This window comes from Mirounga leonina, unplaced genomic scaffold (genome assembly GCF_011800145.1).
Source record: "Mirounga leonina isolate KUSES-001 unplaced genomic scaffold, KU_Mleo_1.0 Mir_125, whole genome shotgun sequence".
Classification (NCBI taxonomy): domain Eukaryota; kingdom Metazoa; phylum Chordata; class Mammalia; order Carnivora; family Phocidae; genus Mirounga; species Mirounga leonina.
The window spans coordinates 810,995-823,656 of NW_023270305.1; the positions used below are offsets into that span (position 1 = coordinate 810,995).

At 45.1% G+C, this 12,662-nt stretch overlaps 1 protein-coding gene across 3 annotated transcripts in view; it reads right to left on the bottom strand.

Moving 5' to 3' along the window:
• The window catches only part of NOL10 (nucleolar protein 10), an 84,344-nt gene that overhangs the window by 47,058 nt on the left and 24,624 nt on the right, over positions 1-12,662 (bottom strand). For all 3 annotated transcript variants that reach the window (XM_035000579.1, XM_035000580.1, XM_035000581.1), the window contains 2 exons: positions 11,734-11,800; positions 4,958-5,010 (listed from right to left, as the gene is read on the bottom strand). In XM_035000579.1, the coding sequence (XP_034856470.1) occupies positions 4,958-5,010; positions 11,734-11,800 (120 nt within the window). The remainder of the gene's footprint in view (positions 1-4,957; positions 5,011-11,733; positions 11,801-12,662) is intronic.

Genomic DNA, 12,662 nt, shown 5'->3' on the forward strand with positions numbered 1-12,662 from the left:
AAGGCAGGGTAGGAAGACAGTTGCATTCACCGACACATTCCTGCATCCAAGCACATGCTCAGTATATTATTGCTGAATAAACAGAAGCACCAGTCTCCTCCATTTACTTTTATAACACAGGAAAAGACAAAAAGGCCAACAGAAAAAAGAGCAAAGGAGTCACCCACCTAAGAATTTTAAGCACTTACTTTTCAGACACTGTCAAGTCTAACAATATAACTTATTTACAATTTGGATAACCAATAAAAATATGTTGTCTTCTTAAGAGGTGAAGGTAAGGAGCAATTGTTAGGAAGCACTCTCTGGCTATGTTCCTAAGTCTTCTGAAAAATTATGCCAAAGCACCCCAGAGCAGTAATATCTGAAATCCTGGACTTAAAAAAAAAAGATGCCGTATCGGAGAGTGGCCACATAGCAATGAACAAGTATCCAGAAATGCCTCTGTACCAATCTAACAGAGTGACTGAGTTCAGAACTAGACTAACAAATTCAATCTGCCACAGACAGAGCAGGCAAAATCATTTGTACCGAAGTTTCTTTGTTTTGGTCACACAAGTCTATCAAGCAGAAAATACTGAGAAAATTCCAGTACCCATTTTTAATCCTCTGCTGGAGCAACCACCCAATGCACCCAAACGCAAGCATCCATATGGTGACTAGAAAGTTTTCATGCCACTTCCTAAGAGTAACTTCCAAATGCTACAACTGATTTCAAAAGCACTGACCCCCCCCAAAACCAGGCAATACTCACTGACAGTGTGCCTCCCTGAGGACCACAGCACGGACGTTTGACCCAAACCAGTGACTAAGGCCCTATGAAGACAGGAGCAATGAACCCAGTGATAGTATTAGATGTCCGAGGCTCTACCACAGGCCTTTCAGGATTGGTGATAACTCAATGAAGTGAAGAGACTTACACTCATTCTTTAGTTTGAGCCTTTTATTTTATTTCACAACTAAAAAATGTTTTATTTCCCTTGGCTTTTCATGCCTTTGTGAAGATGTGTGTGTGTGTGTTTTTATAATTAAATGAAGCAAGTATTCTTGAGCGTTTATGCTTCTTAACACCTAGTTATCTCTATTTGCAAAGACAGAGTTTTATGGGTTTTATGCATTATGCTGGCTGAGTTCCAGTGCTATTTCCCAACAGAAACAAAAGTGCTAGGGCAGGTTAAATATAATCCTTTATGTTTTTATTTGAATATTGTTTTTATTTGTAATATTTCAAATTGTGGACTTATAATATTCGAAATCCTGCCCCATTTTCAGGTACTTTGGCTCCAAAAATACTTTCCAAATTTAAAACATACCTTCAAATAGTGAATGTTAAAATATTTAATGCTTGGCTGATTTTTTATGAATAATAAAAACATTTCAATAAAACAATAGTTGTCTTTTTTCCTAAGAAAGTGCTTTAAAATACTTAACTACCAATATTGACTATTGGGTTCAGTGACACTGCATATAATCTTTATAGTGGCTTAAATTACATGTTTTATTTTTTTGTTTGTTTTGGGGTTTTTTTTTTTTTTGAGGGCTTCTGAGCGGGAGAGGGAGAGGGGGAGAGAGACTCTCAAGCAGCCTCTAAGCCCAGTACGGAGCCCAATGTGGGGCTCAGATCTCATGACCCGAGCCAAAATCAAGAGTCAGACACTTAACCGACAGAGTCACCCAGGTGCCCCTGCATGTTCTAAAAATAGATCTTTAATTGACTTTTATTCTTCTAAATCAAATAGCTTCCTAAACAAATAATGATGCATTTTCCTTTTACATTTTTCCTCAAGGTTACACATCCATACATATTATCAAGCGTGCAATCAACTCTCCAGTCGTGAGGGGTTTCGGGAGCTCCTGGCACACTGGGGGCTTGGAACTCAGGGTCATCTCCAAAAGAAACAATATTAACCCACACTGGCTGGGTTTTGAGTTGGGTGCCACAGAACACTTGGACTCCTTCTAGAATCCACACAGTTGCCAAAGGTTTAATCATAAAAAAACTACCCTAAGATTAAATTACATTGCAGAGGAAAACCAAACCTAAAAAACTATTCCTGGCATTGGTGTCAGAAGCTGCAGTTGAATTAGACAGTGGAATTTAAAATGCGAACAAACAGGCAAAATAACACTTCCTGGTCTCTGAGAGGGGGAAAAAAAAAGGAGTGTACTGAAAAAAACAGGGAAAGGGCTGGAGAAAACCCACCTAGCCATGAAAGACTAGTCAGTTATGGGGTTCCGTACACGGCAAAGTGTATACATCAGGAATTACATCTGATCTATAAAAACTTCAAGTATTCAAGAAAATGGTATCAGAGACACAAAACTTAAAGAACATTAAGCGGCCTTCCTTTTTTAGTACAGGCCCAAAGCAGGGGGAAAAAGAGCTTTCATACCTGATTTATAAGATGTTAAAACAAATCACAATGCAAACCTCCTAAATTTGGCACGAATTGTATATTAAAAACACACTTCCCCAGTTTTATAGGCCTCAAACAAACCGCTGTGCCAAATATCAGCTTGGTAAGTTTGATAAAATCTTATGAAAAATGGCAGGCTTTCAGACCCCTGGGCTCTCTCCTTGCTCTGAATGAGTCTTACAAAAGAACAGGTTCCAAGTAAAGGCGAGGGCACTGTAAAAGCTCATGCAGCTCAGGGTAAAAAGGCAGGTCAGGAAGGAGCACTGAGTACAAGTCCCAGCACAGTGCTAAGCTGGGCAAGGACGCCAGGCCCCCACTGCCGCCACATGCAGCCACCTGGGAGCCGCCCTGTGGGCTTTCTTCACAGCCCTGCTTAACTCCAAGCTACAAAGCAGAAACTAAAAAGGTCTTCTAAGATAGGCTAACATGTGCCACGAAAGCAGTTTCTCACCACCTGGCCAGCACCAGCCCTTATCATTCATGTTGATTAAAGTCCCTATTACTTGGAACAAAAAAAAGCCCACCCCAAGAGCCAGAGAGAGTGAGAAATGAATAATGGGTCTCCTACAGGTCAAGATGATATAAATGTCACAAGCCAGGCAATGGAAACGAATGCAGATAACCGGGGGGATGGGTGACAGAGGGGAAAGGGACCGAGAGTGCGCTCGTGGGGAGCACAGAGCGATGGACGGAAGTGCTGCTCCCCGTCCCGCACACCTACAATGTCACACCGTGTGCTAATGACACAGCAATTAATATGAAAGCGAAACAACAGAGACAACCAAAAATGTGTTGGGTACTTTTAATGCCTTTCTGAAGTTAACTGAAGAAACCAGGGACAAATTTGTATACAAAATACGACTTCACACCAGTAACATCACAACTGAAAAATACTACATCCCAGTATTAATAGTGTTTTTAATACTATCAAGGGGAAATGGGTGGTTTCTATTTCCTTATACTTTGTAAAACACTTGGAATAAATAGAAACATGATACATTGTTCGTCTAATCAATGTTGTGTGCTTATTCCTTTTAAAGATCATTTTATAAAATGTAGAAAAGGATGCCAAAGAGATAATAATTTTTACTATTCCCTGCCCTCTTCCTCCTCGTCCACCTGTTCCCCAAGCAGAAAAAGGGCTGCAGTCTCTGGTCCCTCCTCTCTCTTACTCCCCGTGTCCCATCATCCCCGTGTCCCATCAGCGGCCAAGTCTATCTTCCAATCCTGTCCCCACTGCCACCTGTGGAGCACAGACGGGGGAGGTGGCCCTAGCACACAAGCACTCAGAATGGCCCCTCCTGGCTCCACCACACGCAGCTCTGGGCTCTGAGGCCTGTGGTTCCTTATCCTCTTAGCGGGCCTCCTGATGCGGCCCTCCGTGCCCTTAAACCAGCCCCCTCCACTGGTTGGTTCTCTTCTCTTTTTCTCTTTCCTCCCATGACAGCCCTCCTCATGCTGGACTTGAACTGCCTTTCTTCACTCCCTGCCAGGGAACTCCTTTGAGGAAAGGGGCAGTGTTCTTTCTACACACCATCGCCCTGCCGGCATTCAGTATCGGACCTGACTCACAGTTGATGCAATCAAGAAGACGGACAAACTGACAGCAATACGGAAGCAGTATCGGAGAGGCTGGGGAAAATGGAACAAGTGACAACTTAGAAAAACATGAAAGTTTGCTGCTAGAATGGTCTTTGTTTCACTAACAACCAAAAGAAGTATCTCAAAGTGCTTTCAACAACTTACAAGTTTCCTGAAACCACAGAGAGTCGACATCCACCAGAACACTTTTTTGGGGAAATACACCATTAAGCTATTTCAAAAGGACAATCGTAAATATGAAGAACCTTCCCAACTGGAGGCTGACAGCAGCTACAGAGTTTACCTGCCCCAAGTCTTGCTCTGCAACACGCCTCACCCCCACCCTCTTCTCCCCAAATCTCAGAAAGGGAGCTGTTTACCGGCCGAAAAGTAATCTAGTGCCGACTCTGTCCTACGTGGTTTTCGGTTTAGGAGATCCTACATCCCCATGTCTTTTTCTTCCTGTAATCTAAAAGGTAAAGGTAGGGAAGCTTCTGTCATATGCAAGAAAATTCTTGAAGGAAGAATAAAAGGCCAGGCCAGTGACTGCAGGCCACCACTGACCAGGCCCATCTGAGAGTTTCCTCAGGCAGAACTTACTTGTAAGAGAAACAAGATGACTGAAGGGCACCAGGATGTTGGTTTAGAATCAGACCTCCTGATCACTAACAGCTTAAAGCTCAAGATTCTGAAATACTTGGAAACAAAAACCAAATGTAAATCTGAAGAACAAAAACTAATTCCTAATGTGTATTTTAATGTGACAGGAAGCAGTTTCCCATAAAAGAATGGTGAGGCATTATTTTCCTAGCTCCAGGAAGCAAAGTGAAACTACAAGTGAGTCCACTATGTTTAATTTACCCAACCGCATGCAGACACAAAGACCTTCAATACAACCAGTTTAAAAATAAACTGTCTTTGCTTATCCTATTTTAACCATAACTACTATTCGTATTACTTACCGGAATGTAATAGATGCCCATCTTGGGGGTTTCGCTGGCAGTAAGAAGCATCCCTAAAAATAAATACAATGAAAAAGTAAACACATGGGGAAGAAAAAGGTGCCCTTTTCCATTTGTTTTACACTTGGAAATGTTCTAGGTGCTCAGAAGACGGCACATGACAGAAGAGCTGGGCCTGGAGGCCGGGCACCCTAGGAATCAGGTCATGCTGATCCTCCTAGATGGGGCACCTTAAGTATCATGAAGACCAGCTTCCCCACCTGCAAAATGCTCAAGCTGTACTAGCCAAGTAAATAAGCAGTTTCTGCTATGTGCTCAGGTCTACATCAAGTTTGCGATTATCCTTAAGGGGGAGAGTCTGACACTTCAGACACATAAAACGTAGTTCGGGTGCAATATTTATAATAATAATAATAATGATAATAATGAAGAAGTTAAGAAAAAAAGGCTTCTTTCTGTTAATCAGGAATCAAAGAACCAAGGCAAAGCAACTCCCACAAAATGTCACAGCAAAGTAGTTCCTAAGGTTTGCATTAAGCTTCACACCTGAATTGCAAACAAAACGACGGACTTAAGGGGACCGCTATCGCTGTAGCTACACCAGGCAAGACCCATACAGCATCTAACAGCCCTTACTCTACCCAACTAATTCACTAGCAAGGGGATTTGAACAGACTCAACAAACAGATCCGCATTTTAGGAAAGCAGAACTGAAGTATGGGGAAAGTTCCTGGCATTCGGTGAAGGCATCCCCATAACCACAGGACAAACAGCACCCAGTGACCCCATGATTCTGTTCCAGTTTTGTTCTCTGCTCTCTGCCGCATCTGCAACCTTCTCCTCCCCACAAGCCTCCCGAAGCAGCGCCAGTCTTCCCAGCCCCTGTTCCAGAATGACGCACTTTCCATACAACTGAAATCAGCAACCGTCTGGGGAGTTCTTTACAACTTACTAAGCGCCTTCACAGATATTACCTTGGTGAACATGCAACAAGTCTCTGAAATAAGAAATAACAACATCCTCATTTTACAGATGAAAAAAAAAGTTCAAAGGGACCGAGTGCCCTGTCACAAGCTAGAGGATTTTAGAGGCAAACCTTCTCCTACACTCTTTAGACACGATGAAAGAGGTCGTTGTGGGGACTGAGGAGACAGATTACAACCAAAAAAAGGTTCTTGCCAAAGATATTCTCTAAGCCTGGCTTCACTGGCTCGACTCTGAACACGGATCATTCAACAATGACATTCCGCAAGGAAACGCAATCACACCAACCCAACAAACCAGAGAGAAGCCTCTCATCTAATTACCCCCAAAGAACCCAGACTAGACAAAGCAGGCTGTTTTCACAACGGAATAGGATCTCACTTGACCATATATAAACAATGATACAAGCTGACCTCCTACCGAACTAAAGTGGGGAAGGTCAGGACTGAAACCAATTATGAATGAGAAAGAAAAACAGGCAACCTCACAAAGCCCAAGAACAAAAAGCCGAAAAAAATTAAATCCATTAAATCAGTAAAAGTTAGTTCAGCAGAAGTTAAGATGATCACAGGCAAGAGAGGAGAAGAGTGTGAGGCACTGTGCCAGGAACTTTACTTTCAGATAACAGTGTGGCCTCAGAAAGTTAGATGATTTGCTCAAGGTCACCACACAGCTAAGAAGGAGAGAAGCTGATATTCCACCGATTCCAAAGCCCGTGGAACGCAGGACTCTCCAACCACAATCACAACTAAGAAAAAATGAAAAGGCTTCTTGCAAATAATAAAAAATTTCAGAAGTACAAGTATAAACACCATACAACAAGAAGAAAAATGTTAATATAATGTCAACTGGAAAGCAAAAGACAACTGTACATGTAGCATGAGGACCACGACTAAAAACATATGAACACAAGATGAATACAAGAATTCTCTTGTGGAAACAGTAACAGTACTTGGGAAGAGATGGTGGAATTATGAATGGTTTTTCCTCCCCAGTTTCCTTCATAGTGATGCTTATTATAGTTTCTTTTTTTTTTTTTTTAAGATTTATTTATTTGACAGGGGGGTGGGAGGGGAGAGGCGCACAAGCAGGGGGAGTGGGAGAGGGAGAAGCAAGCTCCCGGCTGAGCAGGGAGCCTGATGCAGGGCTCGATCCCAGGACCCCGGGATCATGACCCGATCCGAAGGCAGACGCTTAACCGACTGAGCCACCCAGGCGCCCTACTTATTATATTTCAACAATGACACTACCAATTTTGAAAGAGAGGGAGACGCTCAGTGCCTAGAGTCAGAAGAACCCGCCACCTTGAGTCTGATATCCGCCGTTGCGAGTGCTACCCATTGTGCTGTGTGGCCTCACGGGACAGCCACAGAGAATCGGATGGGATAGCAGGGCCCTCCCAGGAAGCGTGCACACATCGATTCTCACCTGCATGTGCTGCAGGGGCTAAAGGATCCACTGAGGCTCAGAGTTCAAAATCCGAAACGGTGCTCTCTGCCAGTGCTACTGAGTCCACTCCCAGGGCCGGTGTGCAAACTGGGCCCCAGCCCGGCGGGAAGCGTAGGAACAGAAGGGAAGAATTTAGAAACCCGTGTAGCCTTGTGACATTGTCTTTTCCTCGTAATTCATTTTTATTACGTTTAGGAAAGTATCGGGCTGCCACGGGTTGGAAACTCCAACACGAAGGAAAGACAAGATCTCAGTCCTTCAGACATGCGCGCACCAGACGCCAGCAGCGGTCACGGCCGTGAACAGTGCGGGGCAGACAGCCTGTGCGTTCAGGACCGCGCCCGAGAGGAGGACCCCCCCCATGTCGGCGTGGAGCGTGTGGCCTTCCCCCTCCCAGTGCAGGCAGTCTCCGGAGGCTGGATGGCAGCTGAGGCCCACACGGGTACATGACAGGACCACTCGGCCTCCATCTGGGCTTTCTGGGCAGAAAGCGGAGACGCTGGAGCCAGGCGGAATGAGCAACACAAGCAGGACGGAGGAAGGAGCAGGGAAAGCGGCACCATTTCTCAATATTCTGAGCCACCTCCGTATTAGAGAAACAGGACAAAACAGTAATCGTGATTCAGCTTTAATTACTTCAAAATGAGTAAGTGAGAAGATAAAGACAGAAGAAAGTGTTAGCTTTTCTAAAATATGATTAAGCTCACGATGATTAAGCACAAAGCAGCAAGAGCAGCGTTAAAGGGAAAGGAGCAGAGCGACGGAAAGTAGCGAAGTGCGTGAATCAAGCCTGCTCACATCCAAACCCCAAGGCGGCAGCCGGGCTACCTGTCCTACTGTGCCTGCCAGCTCAGGAAATAAATTATTTGGCTATTTTTTGTGTTTGATTCACTTCTTGTAAGTTATATGACAGTCAACTCGCTCTTCTGTCCAAAACATCACTCTTAACATTTTTACCTCTCAGAAAAGTGTACTTTGGAATGAAAAGACCTCGTGATCTCCCTAACCCAGGGACTATGAAAACCAGCCACACAAATCCAGGGTGAGGGACATTCTCTGAGACTACCGACCTGATCCTGGAAAAGTCCATGTCATGAAGAAGGCCAAAAAAAAAAAAAAAAAAAATGACGGGTGTCGGGGACACAGCTGTTACAATTAAAAGAAACTAAACATGGCCACACCTCGAAGTAACACACAGTCCTGAATACAGCCTGGTTCCAAACAACAGGCTATGAAAGCCATCTGGGGGACAATGGGGAATGCGAGAATGGACTGGATGTCTACTAAGGAACTAGAGTTATTAGGTGGGCTGGCGGTATGCGGACTCCTAGAGGAACGTCCCTGCTCCAACAAGACGGACGCGGCATGCCCGCAGCCAACTTCAATATCTTGCAGCTCAGCAGCATCCTACACTGGGCAAGATCCCCAAGTCTGGGCCGGCACCGTGCGACAGGAATACTATGCAAGGCACACGTGGGATTTCATGTTTTCTAGTAGACACATTTAAAAAAAAATTTTTTTTTTAAAGATTTTATTTATTCATTTGAGAGAGAATGAGATAGAGCATGAAAGCGGGGAGCATCAGAGGGAGAAGCAGACCCCCCGCTGAGCAGGGAGCCTGATGCGGGACTCGATCCCGGGACTCCAGGATCATGACCTGAGCCGAAGGCAGTCGCTTAACCAACTGAGCCACCCAGGCGCCCTAAAAAAAATTTTTTTTAAACAGGTAAAATGAATTTTAATATATCTTATTAACCCAGTATGTCTGAAATATTTTCACATAAAAAAATTAAAGATCTATTTCACTTTTTTTTTTTTTTTTTAAGAAAGAGAGCAAGCCCACATGTGTACAGGCACATGCACGCGAGTAGGGGGAGGGCCAGGGAGGGACAGAAGGAAAGGCAGAGAGAAAATCCTAAGCAGGCTCCACGCCCAGCATGGAGCCAGATGCAGGGCTCGATCTCACGACCCTGAGATCAGGACCTGAGCTGAAATCAAGAGTCAGAGGCTTAACTGATGGAGCCACCCAGGCGCCCCTATTTCACATTATTTTTCAACCGGTACAATGTCTTTGAAATCTGGTATCCTACATATAGAGCACATCTCAGCCCAGATGAGGTGCACTGCCAGTTCTCAGGGGCCACAAGCAGCCACAAGGCTTCCTGCTCTCAGCACCAGCTGCCCCTTCAAACTCTCCCCTTCAATCCAGCGAAACCTGCTCGCCACCCTTGTTTCGACTTCAATCCCACCTGGTTTTACTCACCTTCGCATGCAGCTCAGACCCCATTTCAGACCGTCTAAGACTCTCTAACTGGGACCCCACCATCCTCATCTGCAATTTATTCCTGAAACCGTCAGAGTTTGACTTCACCCCTGCTACTGCCGTGAAATCCTCTTAATGATCACAGATACACAGCTGATCACAAAAATGCAGTTTCCCATCTTTCTTGGGAGAGCAGCACGGAACTAGAAAGGGCAAGGGCTCCAGAACCAGGAAAGGCTGGCTCTAGCCGAGGCCCGGCCACACACCCACTGGGCGACCAACTCCAGCCCAATTACCCAACTGGTCCCCCCTTCCTAAGATGGAAGAGACTGGCAGACAGACAAGAAAGAAAAACCCGTGTGCACCACTAACTACCCAGGGCTCTGGAAAGACGAATGATACGTGGTTATCACCGTGCCCAGCAGCACAGGAGCACAGGAACTTCTTCCTTCCTTCCTGCCTCAACCTCGGCGGCCCTCACACGCGCTGAGCAGCGCCCGCCCGCCCGCCCGCCCGCTCGCACCGTAGCTTCTGCCCTACTTCAAACACTGTCACTTCCCTTACTGGTGTCCTGTCCGTTCCTGTTAGGTTTCTCAGCTGGCTCTTGCTTCTCATTCCCCCTCTAAATGGACTCAGGTGCTGCTCTCCACACTTCCCCATGGTGATCTCACACGCTCCCACTTCTCCCGAAACCACCTCAGCTTACACGTCTGCAAACGCTGTAAGTGCAGACCTGCTTCTCTCGAGACCACACTTCGTCCCATGCACTAGACCTGGCTCCCACTGCAAGGCGGTGGGTCGGGGCAGGGCCTCCCGAGCACTTGGCAAGCACATCACACACACACACACACTTCTGGGCCCTCCCCGCAGACACTCTAGTCAGCCGGATCGGGGATCCGGCCAAGGGATCTGTAAAAAGCCTCCCTGGGTGATACCGATGAGCAGTCAGGTGTGAGACCCTCTGCTAGACACTGTCACTGACCTACAGCCCTCCTGCTGTTCGAATGTTTAAACAAGAAAACAATCTCTCTCTCTCTAAATTTGCTCAGTCTCTTGTGTTCCCAATTGGCTCAGAGTATCCCTTCCTACTCATTTCAGTTCCACACCAATCTACTCTTTACATGATGGACAGAACCATCTTCTGAAAGCAGTCTGAACAGCTCCTGACTACAGACTGAGCCCAAACCATTCAGCATGTGATTCCCGGACCTCTGCCGCCTTTGTTCGTGCGAGAGCCACCAGGGCTCATCAGAGCACATAAGGCTCCACCCCTTTCCCAAACAAGCCCCATGAACGGTACCCTATGGTACCTATTGTACCCTATCCTTCTTGCCCTTCCTACACTGCTCCCTCACGTGGATCATCTCATCTCCCCACCCCACCTACCAAATCTCACTCATCACTCCAAACACATGCAGACAAACATCTCCTCTGCGATCTCCCCAGTGGCGCTGGCTGAAACCCCTCGCTCTAACATGCTGTCAAAGTGCTGTTTGTACATAACAGAATTTTTCCTGCTTTGCCTTGTATCCCTCTATTAAAATTATCTGTGTACATCTATCCTCAGAATATAACACTGCTTGACAGCGGGGACTGTTCTGTACTTTTGTACCCCAAAATTCTTCACAGATTTGTCTTGAAGGTATCGTAAGTCTTGAAATAAATGATGCAAGCGGAATAGCATACAACATAGAAGACACCAAAACCCATGGCTTCATGAGCCTTGTGGATCATCAGGCAATCCCAGCCTTCTCCAAATCCTTGACCTCAATTTCCACACACTATTACTAATCACATAAAAAGAGTGAAGAGCACACTAAAATAGCATCTCACCTGCCACCTGCCTATGTATTGTTGGTTTCTACTAATAGCTAGGCTGGCTAAGGACTGAGTCACTGAGACTGCCATTTTCTGAATCATCCATACCACTTCCTGCACTTGATTCTTCCAGTAAATATAATATCCAAGAATTGTCCTGACCAAGCCAAACCTCGTCTGAAGAAATGAAATGAGTTTAAAACCCCATAAAGCACAGCCTAGATTTCTCCCACTGAATGGCCTACCGCTACCTACTGCATACCTGAGTTGGGATAGAGGCAGACATCGTTAATGTCATGTTCTGGCTCCAAGGAAGTAAATATTTTTCCCTAAAAGAAAAAGCAAAAAGGAATTATTAAAATAGTTGAAGGAAGACAACTTTTAGCAATGTTGAGTAAAAAAAATAAACCAGAGATCTGACATAACCATATAACCATATACTGCTATGTCAAGAAATAACATCACCTAGTTCAAAGCACAGAATTTAAGTTTCAAAAATGGTACAGAATTCCTTTTATCAATTTATCAAATGCTTTCCCTTCAGAGATGGAGAAACGGGCCTATGGGGGAAAGGGGACTTATCCAAGGAAATACATAGTTTCATAGATAATGTTCCCAGAGCAGCAATGGGTAAAGCTTAAGATACAGTTGTACATCAACTTAGAAAAATTCTCCTAATCTGGAAGACACAGCCCGGTTAAACTTGTACTCAAAGAAAGCAGAGAATGGGAGATGGTTAACAGGGTCAGATGAGGATGAGATCTGCCACATCTAGATCACAAAGCTCTGAGGAAGGTCGAGGGACAGCATGGGTAGAAAATAACTCAGAAAACAAAATCCTGTAAACACACAACTTGCTAGTTACACAGGAAAGGCTGACACTTTTATATTCAATGTGGAGGTAGGGGAGAGAGGTGCTGTGTTTTAAAAAAGTGGACAGTAAAAAAAACAGGCAGAAGAGAAGACGGGAGGGGAAAAGGTGATGAGAAAGGTAAATACGGAGAGCAAGTCAAGCAAAAGCAAGCAATCTGGGTGTTGGTTGAGGGCGTATATAGTCATAGCAACAACACCAAAATAAAACGCACTGCAGCAACTACAGCAACGTAATTTCAAGAACGGATGCTGACAAAGCCGGTCAGCTCCTGCCTTTATTAACGCACCATCAGAGGGGCGCGTGGCACGTGGCGAAGC